Below are 23524 nucleotides of genomic sequence, written 5' to 3'. Positions count from 1 at the left end.
CACAGCATATCAGCAGTATTGCGCATATCAGGCTGCCAGCATGTACCGGTACAAGCCAAGTGACTCCAAAGTGCCGGACCAGAACTCAGTAACCACTGCTCAAGTCAACGGTTCACCCTGCCAATCGCCATACCAGTTCGGCCGAATATACCAGTACAACCGAGACCAAATGACTCCTTTATCGGAAACTGCTTATCTAACTGACGACGATGAGTCTATGTACACCAGTGGTGCAAGTAAACTACAAGACCCGACCCAAATGCAGTCTGACTTCGAATGCAAAACTTTCCAGGTGAGTTATACATTGAAATATATTGTAGTTGCACACATTCTTTTTAACTTCAGGTTCTATATACTGTTCATTCCAAACTAAACATGTGACATATGATGAAACATACGACAATTATTGCCATTTGCTTTATCTGAGAAATAGTGGACAGCACGAATTTGTACGTAATTGTTTGGAATTACATTTTTGCGAGTACGGCATATATATATATATATTGTAATGTAATTTTGTATTCTTTTTTTCATTTCCAGACTCTCATCGACACCGACACGAACACGATATCCACTGGTGCGCATGTTGTTTGCAAGACTGAAGATTGCGGCAACGGCGAATCAACTTACGATAGCGGCAGTTCCGACGAACAACGAGGAGAAAGCTGCATGTATGACACGGTCTCCATGTTCGAATACGAAAAGGGAACCTTCCAAACCGTGAGCGATATACTAAACGGAGTGACCGAACTCATTGATGACACCAGTCTGGCTTCGCTCACTGAGATGACAGATGGACCCTAAATCCGAATATAATCAGAGCATTTGTTCTCTCAAATTATGTACGATAACGACGTTTTAGTATTGAAGATGTGCATACTATTTTTAATCTTATAGTGTGCCATGCTTCGTTTTCCCAGATCATAGTCGGGACCACAGTCAGCTGGCGCACACGTGATAATAAAATAAATTTGATATTTACTATATGGGGGCCGCCATCTTGAATGACGCATAAAACTAAATAAGACACAAGTTGTGAAACGAGTTTTTCAGATTCCTACAAATCAGGACAAAAATACCAATCTTTCACAAAAATACGGTCCGTTGGGGTTATATTAAGCCAACCGATAACAAAATTCGGCCGAATTCGTCGTTTTTGTGTGGAAAAATCCCTTGCATACGAACACCTAATTACGCGAAGAACCTAGAACACTAAGCCGGGGTATTTGAAACCGAAATTGTCAGCTAAGCGTTAGGCCGTCGCTGATTGGCTACTGTGCTGGAATGCCAATTTTTAGTTTCAAATACCCCGGCTTAGTGTTCTATGTTAGATTTGTAGGAATCTGAAAAACGCGTTTCACAACTTGTCTCTTATTTAGTTTTATGCGTCATTCAAGATGGCGGCCCCATATAGTAAATATCGTATTTATTTTATTATCACGTGTGCGCCAGCTGACTGTGGTCGGGACATGGTCAATTGAATTGCCAATAACTTGCGTGTCGGACTATACCATTTAGGTGTGGGGGAGGTGGCTGCGGGAATGGGTGGTTGAGTGTTCAAAGAAGGGGAGGAGCTAGCTTGCGTTAATCACTGCTGTTCACACTTACTCAAGTACTAATCATTTACTTTTATCTCTCTTTCAGGGCAAACGCTTGCTAAAAAATATGTTTATTGAGACAAATAATGTGTGTGATTATGTGTCATTTTTTTACGGTATATCCCTTCTTGGATTATGTTTTGGCCCTGAAAAGGGCCGTTTTGTTTGGTGTTTTTTTTGTTTAAATGCCTTACCGAAATGGTTTTAATTTAGAATGCCGTACCGAAATGGTTTTAGTTTAGAACGCCGTTCCATGTGTCAGATTAGTTTCGTTCTGTTTATTTAACCATGATTTAACTAACGATTTTGTATTTTTCAGTTCAAAATATTTAAGTCAACAGTGTTAATTTATTAAGTTATGGAAATGTATTCACAGTGACGTCACCATATCTCGATTGTAATTATGTTGCCTTTTTATGTAATAAAACATTAAGTTATTTTTTTTCACAAAAATCCGTGTAGCTTCTTCATTTTAAAACATGGACTATTGTTGCTCTGTACAGCATCGTGTTGATGAATGATATGAATTGTGATTTATTATTTATGAAACGTGACAGTGGAATCACCCAATTAACAACAATGTAAATACAGTGAAGCCTCTTCATTTTAAAACTGCGTATCATAAAACGCCCGGTGACCAGACAAAATATCCACCCTTCTCCCAACTTCGGTCAGTGTGTTTATTTCAAACACCGTGTTTGACGAAGTCATTTCTAGTACCTTATAGGTCACGCTACTTCTAGTGATTCTGTTACGTATATGAGTGAAAGTGACGCTGTTCATAGCGTCGTTGGTGTTTGAAAACAACTATTTGGTTTGAGAGATTTTACATATTACTAATGACGTACGACTGCATATCACCTACACGCAGTACGTGTTTACTATAATTAGACATAGTCTTTACCTTGCCGTTTATTCGGTGTTATTTGCTTACTTTACTTCCTATGTCGACAGCAACTATGGGTTACATATGTTTGTAGCTTTGTACGACATTGCTTCCACACACTCTACGCCATTTTGACGACAGAGTGAGCTTGTTGCCAGAGGGCGTGATTTGCATTACATCACACTCATGTCGACATGAGAGATATTTTCTCATTGTTGCGTAGACGCCAGAGCACTTGGTGTGATCATTTCTTGCTATGCTGTGTTTCAAAACAGTAAAAGTTATACACATAATAAATATATAAATCTGCACACATGGGTTCATTCATAAGGTGAATGGTGAATGGTTTCGCTGTCCTTTGTATTTCCATGTAATCACACACGTGGTGTTAATTTCTAACGAAAACCACCACGTTTCAAGCTTTAAATACTAGTATTCAAATTTAATCTGCCCTCACCCCTTTCTTGTCTGGTGCGTCACTCAGTTACCTCCATGCTCAGATTGTCGCTCATCCAGACGCATATGCTTAGCGAGCTTCCGGTATTCACTATGGCTACCTGCGTGTAAACACGTTTAACAAATACATGTACATATGTGCAATGTTTTTGTTGTTTTTTTCTATACTTAATTACACTCAATCATTCTGACACAAAAAATACTTAAATAGCGAATGTGAGCTAGTTACCGTCATTTCTCCTTACTAAGAAATTTGTTCTATGTTTCGACAAGTGCAAAACTCGGAGTCGAAATCATGGTGGCGCTGTCGCATTCTTATGACATTGACCAATACTACGGGGGTAGGTGGCAAATCAGAGTTGGCCATAATGGTACACTGTCTTGTGCCGAGACATAATCCAGCAAATAAAACGGAAAACTATGCTACATATGAGCAATCATTGTGGAAGTATCCGACCTTATGGTTTTGTAAACACTTTTAATAATCTTTACAAAGCTACACATAACTAGGGGTGGTTTTCCCGGGTTGTGTTTTGTCCCACACTTGTGTCTGGCACATAAATCGGGTTGTCACTCACACATACGCATATGCCGACCTTCCAGCATTTACAGTGGATGAGGTAGAGTTATAATGACAGTTTTATTAATTGACTTGCAGCTGATTCAAAAACACGTGTCCAGTGGCATTGTATACTTATTCGCACATCAGAAGCCATTATTACGGGTCTCAAAAGATGCAACTATGGAGTGTATAGTGAGAGTGAGAGAATTACGTCCGACGCACGTCCTTGTTTCAGGCCAACAATTAAAGGACGCTTTAGTTAGGGACTAGTTAGTTAGCGTCAAATTGGAGTTGACCTTGGGAAAAAAAGAAAGAATAAATTATTCAAAAACAAATATTTCAAAATAAGCGGCGATTTGTACTTCCACACGGTATCTGTAAGGTCATATGTAATTACACCATACTCCAACCTGAGTCCCATTTGTGAATATTTTACACAGTCCAAATTCAATAATTATTTGTGGAGTAAGTCGCCAATTCGAATTGGTTGTGTAGCGATATTTTTTTCCTGAGTTGCGCCCTCTTTCGATGCTTGGTTTACGTTATTTTCAACGATAGAGGGCTCTAGCATAAATCGGCGAGATTTTGTTGGCCTGTGCACATTATATAGAGTGACTGTGGCTTGTGTCACAGTTCATAATGCGTATAGGAGTTTTGATATTATTGTAATGTGGTACACACACTTATCACGGTTAGTTCACAAGATTTGTCGTGTGACACCGTCGCCTGGTTCAATCTCGGACCACTAAAGAACAGACTAGCGAGACAGTGCTAAATGTACACAGTAGTATTAGAAGTATGCAACACTATTTCTATGTTTATTCTCCATGTTTCTGTAATTGTAAAAAAAAACGAGAACAGAGATAATTAAAATGTGTGCTTCCTTAAAATATACTGAATATTAAATGACTTCAATCACTTAGTTGCGTGAGCATATCAAGTCCACAAAAACTACGATGCGTTCACACACAGTCCCTCTATGATAGAGGGTGTGGTTCACACAAAGGAACACTGTCGACACCAACACCGTCATTCGACCTTTATAGAAAAAGTTCGAGAAATTCTTGGAAAAGTCGAAATATCACTATAAATTTGCTCATTATGTATTATTAAATATCGTAGAAGAAAGTAGGAAATATTAAAAATGTCGCCCTCGTCCAAAAAATGACCGATTTGAACAAAAAAGACGAAAGTTCAAAACTCACAGATTTCATTTCCGCTTAGATCTGAAAGTTTGCGTGTTCGTCGGCACTACGAAAACACGAGAAACAAGTAAATGCAAGTGCGTTCAGAAATCGTCAGGTAAACGTGTGTCAAAAAACCACCAGCACGAATCCTATCCAGGCACTTGTAATCCCGAATTCACACTTACAACAATAAGCGTTGCTGATCTGTTCTTTAGTGGTCTACGGTTCAGTCCCTCTATCCCCGGTCTGGAAATGACTAGCGTTCTTTTGTCTCGAAATGTGTTGCCGGTGAACAAACCGCTCACATACGGGCCGAGGGAGTCGTGAAGACAGATAGATTACGATACCGTCAGAATATTCATTAAAATCGGCAAATTCACCGTCATGGAAAGCGATACCTCATTGTATGACTTAACTTTGACCTCAAATTAAGACAACTACAACGTAAACAAAATTAGCACTATGAAATTTTGGGGGTTTTAACCCTGATAAGTATCAAAACCAGCCTACCAACTCACAAACATTCAGTTCCTACCATGTACACATTAATATCGGGAATTGTGTTCATCCTCTAGTTTTAATAGGGAAAAAACAACGTGTGATATTTCTGATTCTTGGGGGCTCATAATAATTCAAGTAAATTATACAACATCTACTGACTTTATTCGATACACCAGTAAAAAACAATGCTTCAATTTTTGTATATAAATGATTTTATTAAACACAGAATAGCGTACATTGTCATTTCAAAACGTCTCCATTTGCATTTACGATCGAAAAGAGCATCCATAAAAATCGCAAAAATTTAACATTCATAAAATGCGGTGTGATAAAATTTTTATTGTTATGTTTCGATCATAAAATGTCAAAATCGAAGACAAATATTGGTTTCGCGCCATGAAGAAGGGTAGATAAAATAGAGTTCATTTCAATTACTCCAAAAGTTAAACACGAACAATTTTTTGGTAAACTAAAGGTATGAAATTTTGTTGCGAAAATGTGCCGCTGCTGGTAAAATAGATAAATTAAAAACTGCTCACCGGCTAAAATATGACCTTATACAGATACCCTGATTAAAAAACTGTGTGAAAAAGCTCGAATTCTGGAATAAACAACTAAAAAAACACATAGCAATGACGATGTCAAAAATGACTGTGTATTGATCACGTGACAATGCTTTGCGCATGCCCGCAACCCACCTTAGCCAGGGAAGAAGACCAATTCACATCTAGTACAATGACCGTTTCCAGACCAGGACTGTGGTTCAACATATGTTTATTTTCCCGTTTCGGATACCATATTATAACAATTGTGTCACACCTATTGTTTCGGGCGTCCGAACAGCTAAAGATGACGTGCCTTTAGACGTGCCGAAGGTTACACAGCCGAGTTCGAGTTCATTGATAGTGTCATTTGAGTCTGCCTTACATCATCGAGGTAAAACAAAAGAATCTGACATTTGGTTCCCAAGCTGCTCACCAGTGTTGGAAATGGAAGCCTGGATTTCTTCTGTCAGACTAGAAATTTTTCTCTTCAGACTTTTTCTTTCACGCTGTAGATTATCTGCCTTCTCTTGAAGTGCCTTGCTGGATAGACGATCATTGCGAGTAAATATACTAGTGGATGTAACCGTTTCCGATATATCTCTGGATGTCATTGATGCGAGGTCTCTTTTATATACCCGACAAACACTGCACTTGTTGGAAGTAGCAGAAACGAACAACTGACACTTGACATGCCTTACAGTTGTAAATGTAAAATGAGATTTTTCTTCATACGCAGACAACCCTCCTTTGGAATTAGAAAATGTGGCAAGTCCTCCTCCTATTGAGCGAGCTCTGCATAGACTCTCAAAGCCAGGGTTTCCAACACAGACAACATACTGGTCAACGAAGGAAAGTAATTGACGACATGCATTTGTGTCAAGCCTTGCAGGAAATGTTTCAAATAAGAGACCTTCTGTTAAACTCTTACCATGTACTTCAACACTCCACTCCCCATTTACATGTATTTCAACACGCTTGGCCACTTGGCGAAAGTCCTCATTTAGCTGAATGCAGATTACTTTTCCTTTCGCAACTTTTACAGTAAATTGACAGGCCTTAGCAGACTTAACAACGGACTCTATAACATCTTGCTTCTCATTTCCAGCAGGAGTGAAACACACTTTGCATGCAAGTGAATGAGAATGAAATGTTAGAGTTTCGAGACACAACTCCTTCTTTGTCTTTTTTTTCTTCCATCTCACCAACTTGATTCGACATGTTCCGCATATAAAAGGAGGATGTACATTGCCATCATCTTCGCTCACATTAATATGCAGGGCATGCTGAATGTCTTTTGAGAATTTATCTTTGTTCACAGGTTGACGATCAGCTGGAATAGCATTGCTCCCACCACACAGTCGACATAATTTTCTTAAATTTTGTAAATGAAATTCCATTGTCTGTAACACAATATATATATAAATAATTAACATGAAAACAAAATGATAAACCATCTTTTACTTGCGATTTTAAATTGATAAATTGTGGAGGTCATAACATTTTTCCCCATGAATAATCCACTACCACAGAAAAATTGAACAATTTAATTTATTCCATGCATGTATGTATTTATTAGCACATGGAGGTACCTCCATGATTAGCAAGATTTCTATAAATTAGGACATGTCAATTTATAAAACAAATAACTAGCCAATTACATCTTTTTGCCTCCATGCCAATTTAAAACTATATTTAAAATTTAAAGGTAAAAATAATAAAATGCAGTCAGAACATTTTCCTGAAAATGCTGATCGACACAAAGCGAAAGGCAGTGGAAGGAAACCTTTATGAGCCAGGCCTCATGATTTTCTGCCAAAGTCTGCGTTTAAAATTTCTTTCCATATTTATTTTATTCTGGACCAAAAACGGAGTGGATTTCTTTGTCGTATTTAGGGCATCGTCAAAATGTGTGTGTAACCTCAGATTAGTATGAGGTGTAACTGAGTTACTGAGTAGATTTTTTTACAAACCTATTTTGTCGAACTGAAAGTTACAATGCAGATTTGAAACGAAAATCGTATAATTTCTTAGCAGCCTACAAAGCGGGCAAAATACCACCGCCTGGAAATACAATTTAAAATAACAGCGCGATTATTTTATAGTATGCCCTTTGAAACAACAGGCATTTATTTTCACGAACAACTTTAACGAAACGATTGCTCGAAAAATAGAAAATGCAGCTAATAATATATTAACATTTAAATATGATCACGTATCGAATATAATTTATACCAGGGCCGGATCGACCAAACTGTTTCGGGCCCGGAACGTCTTTTTTTTACTAGGGCCGCAACCGACCATGGCCGAATTGTCCTGACACCGCGAATTTCTTGTACATTGCATATAAACACGGTTACTAAAAAGACGGTTAGGAAACGAATCATGTTCTTTTCATTGGATGCGTGTCGCGGGTAAACATTTGAAACAAAAGACGTACTAATCTGTGATAAATCATTAACATAAAATGTAGACAGGAAATCACGCAAATATGACGTCATTTTCCCCAGAGTTCATTGCAATCAACAACTGCACGCCATTTTATTGTGTCTCTGTCGATACTAGTACTTTCAGTAATACTAAAGTGTAAGTTGTTACAGTGAATCCTGACAAAACCTGATTAAACTCAAAACAAATTTGCCTGTCGTGTATGGCATTTTCGTTTCTAAATAACAAGATCGGCAAAAAACTGAAATAAAAAAATCAAAAAAACATGATCAGAAAAAAAGACGTCAAAGAAACCATACAAGTGTTTATATTTCAGCCAGGCGAAAGTTTTAATGAGCAGCCATGATACCACGTACATTTTGTTGGAAATAAACAAAATATGCGATAAGATAACTGAAATGACCCGCCCATGCTCTACAAAATGCATGTAAGCAGACCAAATATGCAACAACAGGTAGTTCCAATGAAATTAAGAACGGTTAAAAAGGGTTCGAAAAATTGATTTGGCGAAGAGACTGCTAGAAAGTTGTACCGACAGTTCAATGTGTTCAAAAATTGTAGCGTTGACTAAAACCATGCTGAATATTGCAACATGAACAATTTTCCAAAAAAAAACTGAAACAAGGACAGACAAGAACAATTAAGGTAGAGATGCAGTTTATTTGGCTTGCTTTTTAATTGAGTAATTAGACAATGAAGATGGTATTATATATCCAACATGTTATATATTTTCTGAATGCTTATTATACAAACTTTGTAAAACTTGTCTTTATTTTAAATATCCAGAATGCGTTTTTGATTTTGGGTCAAAAATATGCTTTTTTGGACAAAAGTGGTTTAAAAAAAATTAGCTTAAAAACTTCAAGTCCGTTTGTGGGTAAAATTACATCACTGGATACCTTGGTATACTACTAATTCAAATGCGTCCACTCATCTCTCTAACGGCTTTCAAAGTCGCACAGCATGACCTCAAAGTTCACTCTTTTCTATTTTAGCATAATTTATATATCCATGTTAATTGCGGACTTGTTATTTTTGTTCCACTCGCCGTAATAAACTGTCCGGACGCATTTTGAAGGGGGGACACCTTGTCAATAATGTGTGAAAATTTCGAGGCAAATGGTCAAAGCGTCTATCAGCTATTTTAATTTAAAACCAAAGAATTCACCCAAAATAGAAGACGAGAAAAAGGCTAATTTGCATATTTGCGCGTTAAACCGGGAATTACTGCTTTGTCATACTTTGTCATACTTTCTAGACTATTGAAATTGAAAGTTAACGTATAGACATAGACATTTTATGTAAAATCGTTGGACCAGAACAACTGCTCTTGAATATATAAATCAGAAACACGTCATTCATACCAGTGTTTTGATGGGGTCGGTAAAAACACGTGGCAATGCCCAGTAAATATGACGTCATCTCATGAATTATTAAACAGGGGGCGGTCCTAGGAAGGTGACCTTTTATCACGATCAAAACATCATGGCTTCTCTTCGGTGTATTTTCAATAACAAATGTACGAGTATTTCAGAACCTATGGTTTACCGTGAAGAGTACAAAGTGGGATATTAAATTATTTATCCTTGATGAATTTTATGTAGTATTGAGAACCAACTCCAGGAAGCGAACGCACAATAATGAATAATCGCGTAATCCTAGAATCGAAACGCGAGGCACAGAAGTTTTGATCATCGTTTCCAATCCCATTTTTCCCACTGCAACATATTTGTTAAAAGAAATATTTAAATTCTGTTCGTTTTTTAAGGAGGCATTTTATATTTTTCCGATTTTGGCAACGCCTTATTCAGAGATTTTCTAAGACAGTCGCAGACAATCAGCGCACGGATGTACGTACAAAACATGTTGTTGTACTACCGGCGACGGTCGCCTGCAAGAAGAGAGCTTCCAGCTCCTAACGTAAAAGTTAAAAATTTCGACCGGCTTTAAATAATTAGTGTTGGATATCTGACATGTTTTAAGAGTGCAAAATTAAGGTGCATTTTCGAGCGGTCGAATTTTTTTGAATAGAAATCGGCAAATGAAAAAAATAGGAGTGCTAAACAGTGTGTTCGTTAGTTTAAAAAAAATGGAATGTCCGTCAAATTGACGTAAACTTCCCCATTTTTCACGGAAAAAGCAAAGGTCGTGGCCGAGTTGTACGCTAAACAACTCAAAAATCAAAACAAAATCATCAATCAGTAAGTATTATGACAAGGAAAACAAAACATCAGACGCGGAGAAGCGGTCAGCGCATAAAAAGAGTTGTTACCGTAATGTATCAAGTTACCTCTCTCTGTGATTTATTTTTCATTGAAATTATTTGGTTGTTTTCAATTAATTTTAGCGTACCTCTGCAATTTATTTTAGCATTGTCAGTTGTTTGCTTCATTGAATTAAACGGAGTTCGTCCGGTTGCAAACAAAGCTGTCTCGCACCACCTAGCAAACCTTGCGAATGATCGAAGTACAGGTACCCATTGGACAAAAGATACACAAAAGTTTGTATCTCCCCGACCCAGTGCAATATATCCGGTTAGAATCAAAGCTCACGTGTCCCTTATTTGAGGGACCCGATTCTGCCTTAAAATGGGACTTTTAAGGTGTATTTTGGCGTCATTTTCGGACATTTCAATCATTCCTGATGCCTAAAATAGAGTCTAAGTTTTACCGTAGTCATTGACGCCTATATGAAAAGTATGATGTTTATTGTGACTAGCGTGAATGGGTAAGCTTCGTTTCGACAATGAGCTGTTATCACTGTAAACAATGTTAAATTATTCTTCACATGCTCAGTTTATTTTTGAGAAGAATTATTTAAAAATAAAATCTCTCAGTCAATCAGAAACTCGGATTCATGCCTTCAGGGAAAGTCATTTTTGGACGCTCACATCGATTTTGTTTTTCGTTCGGTGGGCTGATGCCTTCAGTGTAGCTTTTGCCTCTTCCGACATAGAAATCACCTGAATCTTCTTTCTACCTCTCTTTCTTTTCACACCACGCATAATGTAATGATAAAAATTAGGAAAAAACGCTGAGGAAATATAATGTTTGTTTTGCTAGCGAGCGAGAACTGATTTGAGAATAATTGCACATGCGCGTGAATTGAATGAACTATGACCCGTACAATCTCGATTTGCATATTGTCAATCAAAGGTCCGGTTATTTGGTTACTCATGCAAATTAGGCAATTGGACATAAACATTGCCACGTGTGAGTGTTTTTTATTTTTAACCAGAAAATAAACTGCAATTTTAACGGTGTTCCAATAAGAATTCATTGGTCAAATTTTCACAGAATGTTCTTTAGATAAAAATCTATATAAAAAACGAAAAAAACTATTTTTGATTGAAATTCACAAATAAACTGCATCTCTACCTTAAACAGGCATTTTATGAAACTGGCTGAAAATGTTGAATACATTTTCAACAATTTCTACGGCGTCTACTAAAAAAGTGTTACGACTTTGAACAAAATAGCTGATACAGTGACGAGAAAGCAAAACGACAAAAATTACTCTAATAAGCCCCCAAATCGCACACAACCTTCATAAGTACGCACAGTAGTATACTAAAAATTCATTTGGTAGTATTTTATATAATATAATGTATTTTAAAATAGTGACTTAGGGGTTAGAATTTTTGTCACTTTTCTACCGGGACCCAAGCTTACTCTCATGACAACAGTGAAAACGATAAATGACGATTCTCGATTCTGAATGTTTTCACAGTCACAAAGAGTACTCATCCGAAATGCACGTGTGGTTCTTCGTAGAGCTCGTTCACTAAACGTGGATATTCTATCGAAAACGAGCTTAAAATTTCAAATTCGCGGAACATCAAGTGATCGACACAAAAATGAAACAAAATGGTGGACCTTGAAATCTCAAGCAATTGAGGGCGTACACAGCGCGACACGCATCCTTGAGGGATTAGGCAGATTCACACCTTTTAACAATGGCGTTTCCTAACCGTCTTTTTTAGTAACCGTGATATAAAGGATATTGATCCATTGCCACAGGAAGTAGGACATACACGAGGTATAAACTTCAAATATTGTCATTTCTAACCTCAAAATTCAGTGCCTGGTACAACGCGGTAAGGTCCATCATTGCAAAAATCATTAAACGAGCTTTCTTTTGGACTAAAAACAGTCACGGTGCTAACAAGATTTCGAACATTACAATATTGCCGATTCAAAATGTGCTGAGAAATGAAAAATTACAAGAACTTACCAAGAAATTCTCCAATAATCAAAATTCAAACTTTTTCCGTAATCACAAACACGATTCATGTAAGTATGAATGATCTGCGCATGCTTTATGACCTTTGGTATTTACTGCGACACCGTAAAACAAGACCCTGGAGTGTGTACTTTACGCAGCAACGCCTGAGAGTAAGTGACCCGACGGCGACTATCCTGGAGTGAAACTCAGACTAGTAATACTTGTATTACTAGTCTGAGAGTGAAAGGAAGGAAGAAAGCGAACTTGACTAAAACAAAAAAGTTTAGCGGACTTGACTAAAACAAAAGAAGTTTAGGAGGATTAAGGGGGGGTGACACGTTGATGATTGACAGGGATCTCAATGGAATACTCCCTGCATGTTGAAAAAACCTGGCGAGGTTTACTTTAACGTGAAGATAGAATAAATCGTCCTGTCATTGGTAGTTCCCAAAATTTGAATAGATAATTCGGTCCAAGTTGTAAGTTGTTGATTCCTTAATAAATATGCCATGATGAATGTGCGTCATCGGCGCCAAAAAGCAAGATGATCAAATGTAATAAAATCTACATAATAAAAGATTTTCGATCTGCAGTTTACAGTTTCTAGCAAAAATAATAGCATTATGTATAAAAATACATACTTAAAAAATAATTTTCATTCGAATCGAAAGTTTGTTGATATCTGCTTCGTTGAAAACAGCTATGACCTGGAAACAGTTAATTTTACTGTGTGTATCCTGATACTACGTAACGATGATTTTGATTGGACAAAGCCACGCATTGACGCGAAAAACAACCAATCAGAATGTTTGATCCAAGAAGAACACAAGTAAATTTATTTCCTCCACTTACTAGTATGATGCGAGTTGAAAGCATGGCCGTTTCACCAGGGTTTTTAAATCGTGATTTAAAGAAAATTCAACTTTAAATAGTGACATACGTCAAAATATAAACATTCACATCTTTAATCAAGCATTCGTCTGGACTTCTTGGTGATCACCAATGTCTGTGATGGTACGTCGGCTGTGCTGGTCGTTTACCGATCATGCATGGCTGCCTTTGTTCCGCTCGGCGGTGACGATGTTGACGCTACAAGTCATGGCGTTAACTTGGTTTTAACCATTGACCTTATATTTTGACGAATGGTTTTACCGATATCGATTTTATATATTTTACGTCACCCTGGCAGTAAAAATATGGGTACGGCAATCCACTTTTCTATACGTTACCGCCGTGCTAAAATAAGGTTCCACACTTACTAGTGTCGATTGCCACTGGGCCTCTTACGTCGCCAACTCTTTGAGTTGAGTTTCACGCCTATTGTTTTTTTTAAATTGGTGACGCAACCCAAGCTTTGTTATCCGCCTTCTCAAACATTCTTTTGTCTCTCAGAGCGTTTGTTGCGTCCTGGACAAAAACAATAGTGCCGGACGGCAGCCATGTGTGCCGGTCGCTAATTCTGAGTGCCGGACGGCGCCGTCCACCGCCGTCCAGCGTGGGGACAACCCTGGCCATCTATCTACATACTGCCGATAGTATAATTAGATCGTTGAATGAGCGTGCACACAGCACAAGTTACCATTTACTTGAACACGCAACATATACTGTAATAGTGTTCATCGCGAACACCGTCGTTTCGAAAGGTAATTCAAAATGCTTGCAAAGAAGTAACAAACCAAATTATTGTTAAAATACTTGTTTTCAAAAAAATATTTCATATTTATTTCCAAAATTATAGTTGAATGGTTATGTATCATCAGAGACTTGGATAAGCTCGTTTAAATTATATGCAAATTTGCACAGGTGTGTGGTAATCACCATATTAGATGGATTCAACATTGAAGCTCCGCCAATAGAATAATAGTTATGAAGAAAATGAATCTAATGGTGACATCACAGAGGAATAACGCATGTCTAGCGCTGCGTCGTCGAGCTTGCTATATAAAGCTGTTTATTATTGAAAATATTAAAAAAGTGACGTGTTTGGGATTTTTTTCTAATAAATATGCTGCACACAGTCGATAATAAGCGTTGTGACTATTCATGGAACTATAAACCTGGGTTTATAGTTCCATGGTCTATTATAGATGCATACCGTAGTAGACGGCATACAAAAGTGTCCTATATAAGAACACTTACATAGTCGGATGTTTTAGGTTGAAACACTGCATGTGTGTTTGTCTGCTGAAGTGCCTCAAAATGATAATAAAATAGTTTGGAAGAAAAGTGTTTTAGTTACTCTCATGAACTTGTGTACATGTCATATATATAAACACTTATAAAACATGCATAGTCGAATGTTTTACCTTGAAATATTGCATGTGTGCTTGTTTTAGAAAGTGTTTCTTCATAAAACATTTACTCCCATGATCACAAATGTGCCTTAAACATTAACACTTTTCGAAACATTTGCAGTGTTTTGGATTGAAACATCGTTGGCGATTTTGCTTTGCTTTTTGCAGGTTCCAATATTCACCAGGGCGTGATATACTCATTTTATCCAATTTACTCACTAGGTACTTTTCAAGTTGTTTTTTATATTTACGTTTTAGAGAGTAACAAACAGTTCTGAGCTCTTTGTTGGACGGATTAATGGATAGTTGTGTTGACATTTTATGTCAATCTTTTTTAAGACGTACCAGGTAATTTGTGTACCTTTTGGGGTTATGTTTTATGTATTTTTGCATGCGCTGTATTTACCTCTTCACTGGGTCCAGTGATCAGATTCTCCTCGCACACGCCCTTGTACTGCTTCTTGATGCCAGTTATAATTACGCAACACACACTGCATCTAGTTAAAAGGTAAGTGTGTTTGTTTTGTTCAACAAATTCGAGGACATGTTTTCGGTTTGATGAAAGACGGGGCTCTGCGTGGCACGTTTACACGAACGTCACTCCGTCACTTAATACACTCAGTCCATAATACTAGTAGTTATTTTCGAAACCGCACAGTGAGCTGACGTCTGGGGTTCTATAGTAGACACAATGTACGTATATTTGCAGGTTAACATACACAGTTTTAAATGTCCAATACTAGTAATAATAATAATTTTATTAACACTTACACATTCCCCGGAGGGATTGGCAATGGTTACAAAAGTTTAAAAAGGAATAAAAGGTTACAAAACAGAAAATAGATAATAAAAAAAAAAAAAAAAAAAACAATCTAAGCTAATACATTACAGATAATAGCTAGTATAAATTTATGATACTACGATAGACAGAAAACAAAATGCAAAACTCAAATAGTGAGAGAAGGTTGTCACTGGGGTTGCTGTCTTATTTCAAAACACTTCTTTAGGTACCTTGCTACGGGGAGTGTTAGGCCACTGTTGTTTAGCAAGGCTATGAATTGAGTCTTTAGCGGCAAATTTTTAAAGTTTTGAATTTTGGTTTTTGCTATTTCGAATAGGACATTTCTTTCGGGGGTATATCTTTTACATGACATCATGAGGTGATACTCATCTTCATTCTTCCTTAATACAGCGTGTCCACTTTCACGGGGCGTTAAGTTGTACTATTTCTAAAACTAGTAAAATAAATATCTATTCGTGGCCTCCTTTATTATTCAAATATACCAACATTTATTACGCAACTGAGTACGTCTGAGCATGGAGATAAAATACAGTCTTTTACCTCCTAGGTCGATGCGGCATTCTTACTACACTCTCAGCATGACCTACAAAACCACCGTCTCGACGCAATCGTTTTAGTCTGAAACTGAGATCGAAATTATGTGTTTGACCACAGTCCCTCCTTGTGGAGGGACTGTGGTTTGACTGTTTTCGTTACTATTGATGTCAAGTTCACATACCTGTCAATCACACAGTATATAAAAGTCACGTTAGTGTGTTAATCGTAAGTGAAATCAACGTCGCAAAGTAGTCAGGAAAGTAGAAATGTGTCATATTTGTTAGATTACCTGAACCTTATTACGTGACCCCGAGAACCAACCTAAGCCGCGAACTCACCAGTCCCAGACAGCATACAAATATACCTGGCCGACGCGTCATAAATCATGAACAATTGAACATTTAAAACTGAATTGCATGGTTTTACTACACTGTGACTTCGTGGAGGTGATTTGTTTGTTCGTTCCATGTTACGCGGGTGGCAGATTGCGTGAATGCTTTCACGTTTAAGTTGTCGTGACGAACAATATATTCGAATTTCTCCAGTATACAATGCTGCACGCTTAAGTCTGACATACTAGGTTGTGTCGGGCGCACAGTTGAATGACTGCCATAAATTAACAACAGTATCACAATATTGTTGTATACGTCAGTAATGAAGGAGCAAGTGAGAATTTTACGACACCAGCATAAAATGACCGTTCATTTGCACTTCTGACAGAACAAATTGTGTCCTACATTTTTGGTTATCTAGAAGAGGTCGTTATTTTCAATCTACACCTGAAATTACTACCTAATAGTACCTAAGTGAACCAATGATGAATTACATTGCTCCAATCCGTGATTTATGCAATCGTGTGCGTACAACATTCAGACATCATTCAAAGCACTATCAGGGGGAAAATCTTCTCTCTCGGGGTCTCCACACTGTCAGGGGGGGGGGAAACTCGTCTCGTCTCTCTATCTCGTCCCCTTGAGGTACGAGATCGGGAAAGTCACTTATACTTTACAGTCAAATAAGACACACACAACGAAATACGTTTCAACTCTCGTCTTAGTCGATCTTTTGGAGCACTCTATAAGACACAGCGCCCTGGGGAAAAGTCCCCAAGACTCTCACAAGGCTGAACCAAGACTCGCCCAAGACTGGACTGCGTCAAGGCTCGCCCAAGACTCTCTTAGACTGGACTCGACTGCCCAGGACTGCACTCTCTCTCTACTGCGTCTATCGTGCTGTGTTCGTCAAGACCAACTCAAACTCTCTTTATTCATTTTCAAAACTCTAACCAATTACAAAACAGTAAAAAGACTCTAGGGCGTAACCTTCAATCATAAAGCCAATCACACTAAGTACTGAATACGTCATATCTTTTGATTAATCGTTCACTACATTAATAACTATGGATACCAACTGTCAGAATCGCGACGGATATCTCGTAATTAGTTCCAAACCACTGAGCCAAGTTCCGTCCAAAACTTCAAATAGGCCTACACGATGACAGACATAACACAGCAATTCGCTAATAATCAGTTAATTAAGTCGGTTAACAGATACGCAAAAACAAATTCATGACACATCCCTTCACCCAAACTGAGATATGCCTCTCGGCATTGCACGTTCACAAATCAAAGATACCGTCAGCCACTCATCGTCATACGGGTTAAATACAATACTAATAAAAGGTATAAATCAAAAAGAGTAAAACACACTAATTAAGTACAATGATTATAAAGTCTAAATACAATGGTTATAAAGTCACAAATATCAACGGTTATAAATCAAAAACAAGGGAAAGGCTACCAATCGACTCACTTTTCTCAAAACGGGTTCGCTGAGGTAACCCGTCGCTTCACTTTCTCCGTTACTAAGGTTACAAACTCTATATCAAAAGGTCAAAAAAAAACTAAGGCGTGGCGGTGTAACCAAGCGATCAGCCAATCGCGGCCATCGACAGCACGATCACGTGATTACCAGGGATGCGTCTCTCGGTTAAAGCATTGCAAAGCGGTAACTAATAAACAATGAATAAAAAAAAGCTATCAATCAAACTCCTGTCATCTACGCTTATAAACTTCACAAGTCGTTAATCTAAACAAAAGTCATACGGCGTGGAAACAGAATGCAAAGACAAAGCCGCTATCATAACACATTACTCCTCTGGCAAAAAGACGGGGAAAAGACTAAAATGATAGAAACTACTAAGTTACATATAATCCTGTCAATCATGAACAAAAGCTTGCGATATCAAACAATACGTATATAAGCGCACCAAACTCTCACCTCAAAAAGACATAAAAAAACGTTACAAAGGTGCTCTACTAAACTCAAAAAGCGTCAGAAGTATTCCGGAAAACAACACATAAACAAAAACAACTCTTAAAACGTTGATATCTCTGTACTCGACAAATCTCAAAACTCTGAAAAACTCATTGGGGCATTACTTTCCCCATCATAATCCGTACTCATAAACTCATTAAAACTACATAAATCTTCACAAAAACCCAAAACACTGTGTTGCAAATACTTGTCCACTGAGGCGCGCTTAAATCGTTATAAAGGACCTCGCACGTCACTAAATATCAGTTCAAAACAAAAATCTGGGCGCTTACATAACATACAATTCGACATCACTAAAAGAAACGGTAAAAACGATAGAAAAAGCAAGCAATACATTACATTACTGAGCAATAGGGTTAGGGTTCTGGAAAAGAGTTCAACGTCCTTATTGAGTTACACAGTGTCAGTTACAGTGTCCAGCGAGCAGTTCTCTAAGCAATACACAGATAGCTAAAGTTCTAATTCAAAGTCTATAAGCGTCTATTCTCTTGCCGCGTTATTCTGGGTCGTTCTTTCATCTTCTTCTTGTCTTTAATATCGCTCAATTCTTAATTATACAGTCCTATCCGGTACTCATCCTTCATAAGGGGTTCAGAAGTCTTCATCTCTTCAGCGTCGTTCATCGGTGCCATACTGTTAACGGTGTTAGTCGTCGAGCGCGGTTTCGTCTCTGCCATCGAGCCAGTTAGTTCGGTTCACAAGAAAGACACACCTTCGCCATTTCACTTCTCTTCACAAGATGTCAATGTGCGTAAAACGCAATGCCCAGGGTTCTCACACCACGTATCAGGGGGAAAATCTTCTCTCTCGGGGTCTCGACACTGTCAGGGGGGGGAACTCGTCTCGTCTCTCTATCTCGTCCCCTTGAGGTACGAGATCGGGAAAGTCACTTATACTTTACAGTCAAATAAGACACACACAACGAAATACGTTTCAACTCTCGTCTTAGTCGATCTTTTGGAGCACTCTATAAGACACAGCGCCCTGGGGAAAAGTCCCCAAGACTCTCACAAGGCTGAACCAAGACTCGCCCAAGACTGGACTGCGTCAAGGCTCGCCCAAGACTCTCTTAGACTGGACTCGACTGCCCAGGACTGCACTCTCTCTCTACTGCGTCTATCGTGCTGTGTTCGTCAAGACCAACTCAAACTCTCTTTATTCATTTTCAAAACTCTAACCAATTACAAAACAGTAAAAAGACTCTAGGGCGTAACCTTCAATCATAAAGCCAATCACACTAAGTACTGAATACGTCATATCTTTTGATTAATCGTTCACTACATTAATAACTATGGATACCAACTGTCAGAATCGCGACGGATATCTCGTAATTAGTTCCAAACCACTGAGCCAAGTTCCGTCCAAAACTTCAAATAGGCCTACACGATGACAGACATAACACAGCAATTCGCTAATAATCAGTTAATTAAGTCGGTTAACAGATACGCAAAAACAAATTCATGACAGCACATCCGCCATGGCACGTACAGACACGTTGCAATAAAACAGAGTGTAAGAGTTCTAGATGCTCTAAGTACGACTTGCCGTGTTATAGTTACTGTCGACATGGAGAGACAAACCTGCCCGTAGGGTGCGTATAATAATGCCAACAAACGATACGTTCTATGCTACTAGTATTTTACTTATAATGTTACTATCATTCTTTTCGTGTTCTCCGGCAGATATATCCACTCATCAAACACAAGATGGAAGAGAAAGCAGTGTCAGTTATCATCGGAACATTGGTTTGTTTACTGGGAACGGCCTCATGGATAGACGTCTATGGACTGTGGGTCCAATTACCACTAATGGTCCACTTTCTACCTGAGGGATGGAATTTAGCGTCCTATGTCGTCATCATAAGTCAAGTTGCTAACATTGGACCGTTAATATTCGTACTGCTTAGCAAGTTCACCAAGTATCACCTTGAAGTGCCCACTAATTACATCATCATCGGTATTGGTGCCATATCGTGCCTACTGCTTGCTTTCTTCTGGGACCGCACTTCTTACGTCAACGGTGTCGAGCACAGTACTGCACTGCTCACTCTCTCCTTCTTACTGGCTTTAGTTGACTGTACGTCGTCTGTTTCGTTCCTAGCCTTCATGTACTTGTTCCCCATAAAATACATGACACCTTATTTTATCGGCGAAGGGCTCAGTGGGTTCATTCCAGCGCTAGTCGGGTTGATACAAGGAGAAGGGGGGAACCCAGAGTGCAGAAATTCTTCGGTTGTAAACGAGACTTCAAACATTACCACTTACGAGTTGTCCTATTACAAACCGCCGCCACGTTTCTCCATCGAAGCCTTCTTCGTTTTTCTTGCTGTGATGCTTTCGTGTAGCTTCGTGGCGTTCACTCTGCTGAACAACCTACCGATGTGCAAACGTGAACAAGTAAAGAGAGCTGGCACCGATAAGAACCTTCAACTAATCCTTCGAAAACCTGAAGATAATGGGGATGATATCGATTATTATGATCGATCTACACAGACCATTGAATCAGATTTCGAGGAACTTGCTACCGGTAAATCCAAAGCTAAAAGTTCCCTTAATACCTGTGACTGGGTGTACATGCTGCTGTTGGAGGCGTGGGTCAACGCCCTCATGAACACCGTCATGAATTCGATCCAGACTTACTCTACATTACCGTACGGCAACGTCGCCTACCATCTCGCTGTCACGCTAGGACTGATGGCTAACCCAACCGCTTGTTTATTCGTTCATTTTCTACCAACAAGAAAGAATATTATATTTGGGTTTATAACTTTTCTTGGCAGCTGTATCGGTGCTTACATTATGTGGACGGCACTGGAAAGTCCATATCCCGTACTGTGTGGTAGTATATGGGGAGAGGTTCTTGTGGTGAGTTATAAATCCTATTATACTACCATAAACGTCAACATTAAAGGTCGGTAGTCGTCGCGCCGCGCATGAGCGAGATATTGGGGTCAAATAAACAAAGATGGCGATTTTGACTGTTGCGCACACCAACAACTTGGAGTACATACTGAGAGGTTACCAAGCTTCAATTGGGTATTTTTTTTTTTTTTTTTTGGTGTTTGGTAGGTATCGAAAGAGTCTTCGGCGGTAATAAGTGAGAGTGGCGCTCGGGGCAAAACTCGTACTCGTGATTAAATACAAAGAATGGTAGAAAGCTAGGGACGTTATAAACGTTAGAAATATAAATCTGTATAAATCAAAATGGCTGTTCAAAATGAGTTCAAGTTGACCAATTTAGAAATGCTATTGTGACATCATCATTAGTCTTAATTAATAATAATGAGTTAGTTCAATACTATTTAATCAGCAAGTGCTTCATTTTGAATCAGTGAGCGGTCACAGTTGCTATGTCACGTGGGGCATGCGCGCGCATTATGAACGCATATAATGTTGACGGCCTTGGCCAATCACAATTGAATATGTAAATGGAAACTGTTGATATGTATTTAAAATTGTTATAATTATGTTTATAAACTGAAGTACAGCTTTTTACTTTTTACTGTAACCATGGAGATGGAAATGCTGTTCTAATTTGCATTCTAGAGCCACTAATGTGTGTAATACAAACTTATATCCAAAAACACGCGTTAACCAACAACAAAGTGGACGAAAACAAAAATCTCGGAAAGAAATATCAATTTCGTGTGTAATTGACATTTGCCCAAATTTACACGTCTTCGCCAATAAACAAACCTACACACTGCGGTCTTACTACTGACACCACGTTGCAGAGAAAAGAGGGGAAGACATCGGCTTATAAGGACTATATGATTTGTATATTTTCGATACAAAACTGATGCATTAAATGACAGAATACACAGTTTAAGAATCTGTCAGCTTCATTTGCGTGCATATCTTTAACTAATATATATATACTATATCTATATATGCATATTGTATGTTTCAAACACATCGAAACGATGGGTGAGGTGTTTCTGGGAGGTTTGTCCAAATGTGTGGAACATACGAATTCCCGTACTCCTCACCAGTAGTTCACCTCATACACACACAAACTAGTGAATTTCAACCGTGTATAGTTTATCACGTCTTTAAACTTTGATTTGTTTGTCCCCATATAGGTACTAGCGTGGATCTTCATGATCGGGCTTCTTACTTACGTGAAAGTTATGATTGGAGTCATTTGTCGTGACAACGGACGCAAAGCCTTGATGTGGTGCGGCGCCGCGATGCAGGTTGGGTCGTTGGCTGGTTCTATCGTCATATTTCCATTGGTCAATGTGTTGTACTTGTTTACACCAAATGACCCCTGTGGCGACACATGCTGGAACTAGAGCAAACTCATTGAAATATGATGTAGATATTTCTAATTGCTATCTTTTACCAACATTCATTATTTCATTTTCTTTCGCCTTGACTAAATATGATATATTCTGGGTTAAGTACATGAACAAACATTCTAGTACATTCATCATGAGAGATGTTTGGTAAGCCTTTTAGAAATCGTAGTTATTGATCTCTGTTGTCACATAACGAAAGTGTGGCAGATGAACATTATATCCAAGGATTACATAATAATCAACTTATGAATATTCATGATCCAATTCTAACTCTCTGACAAATTAGCCGATGACCGTCACCGGGTTCAGAAAATCACCTCCACCAATTAGAAAGAAATCTTATAATTGGTGCAGAATATTATCGGCACCAAGAGAGGTGTTGCGTGATTAGAGCAGGAAATTACCTCCTCCATTTAGAAAGGAATGGTGTGATTGGTGCATAAAATCACCTCCACCATTTAGAAAGGAATGGTGTGATTGGTGCAGAATATTACCGCCACCAAGAAAGGTGTTGCGTGATTGGTGCAGGAAATTACCTCCTCTAAGTCAGGATTGTTGTGCTTGGTCTAGAAAATCGCCTAAACCAATTAGAAAAAAGGTGTGACTGGTGCAGGAAATCATCTCTATCAAGTAGAAACGAATTCGGTGATTGGTGTAGGAAGTTACTCCCGTCAAGAGAGAAATGGCGTGATTGGTGCAGACAATCACTTCCTCCAAACGAAGCTGTTCTTACATTCGAACGGAGATCACACCAGGTTGACATTAACCACAGGGGTCACTTTCAACAAAGAATGCCGCATTGTTCATGATTGGAAAAATTATGAAGGTACCGGTCATCGAACCAATCTGT

General features: G+C 38.4%; 1 protein-coding gene and 1 pseudogene across 1 annotated transcript; one reads left to right on the top strand and one right to left on the bottom strand.

Annotated features, from left to right (window-relative positions):
* Positions 1–6118: 6118 nt before the first annotated feature.
* On the bottom strand, positions 6119–12555 carry LOC144357977 (uncharacterized). The gene is made up of 2 exons (XM_078011997.2): positions 12414–12555; positions 6119–7135 (listed from the first exon to the last, which is right to left on the bottom strand). The coding sequence occupies exon 2, from the start codon at positions 7130–7132 to the stop codon at positions 6119–6121; it is 1014 nt and encodes a 337-aa protein (XP_077868123.1). The 5' UTR covers positions 7133–7135; positions 12414–12555.
* Positions 12556–20074: 7519 nt separating this feature from the next.
* On the top strand, positions 20075–22668 carry LOC144348363 (solute carrier family 52, riboflavin transporter, member 3-A pseudogene; annotated as a pseudogene).
* Positions 22669–23524: the final 856 nt, after the last annotated feature.

The sequence above is a fragment of the Saccoglossus kowalevskii genome, chromosome 6 (genome assembly GCF_978046115.1).
Source record: "Saccoglossus kowalevskii chromosome 6, keSacKowa6.1, whole genome shotgun sequence".
In the NCBI taxonomy this organism is placed as follows: domain Eukaryota; kingdom Metazoa; phylum Hemichordata; class Enteropneusta; family Harrimaniidae; genus Saccoglossus; species Saccoglossus kowalevskii.
This window is presented reverse-complemented; position numbering and strand designations above follow the sequence as displayed.

What these genes read in the sequence shown, in the direction of transcription:
- LOC144357977 (XM_078011997.2), bottom strand. Translation starts at nt 7,132, where the DNA reads ATGGAATTTCATTTACAAAATTTAAGAAAATTATGTCGACTGTGTGGT.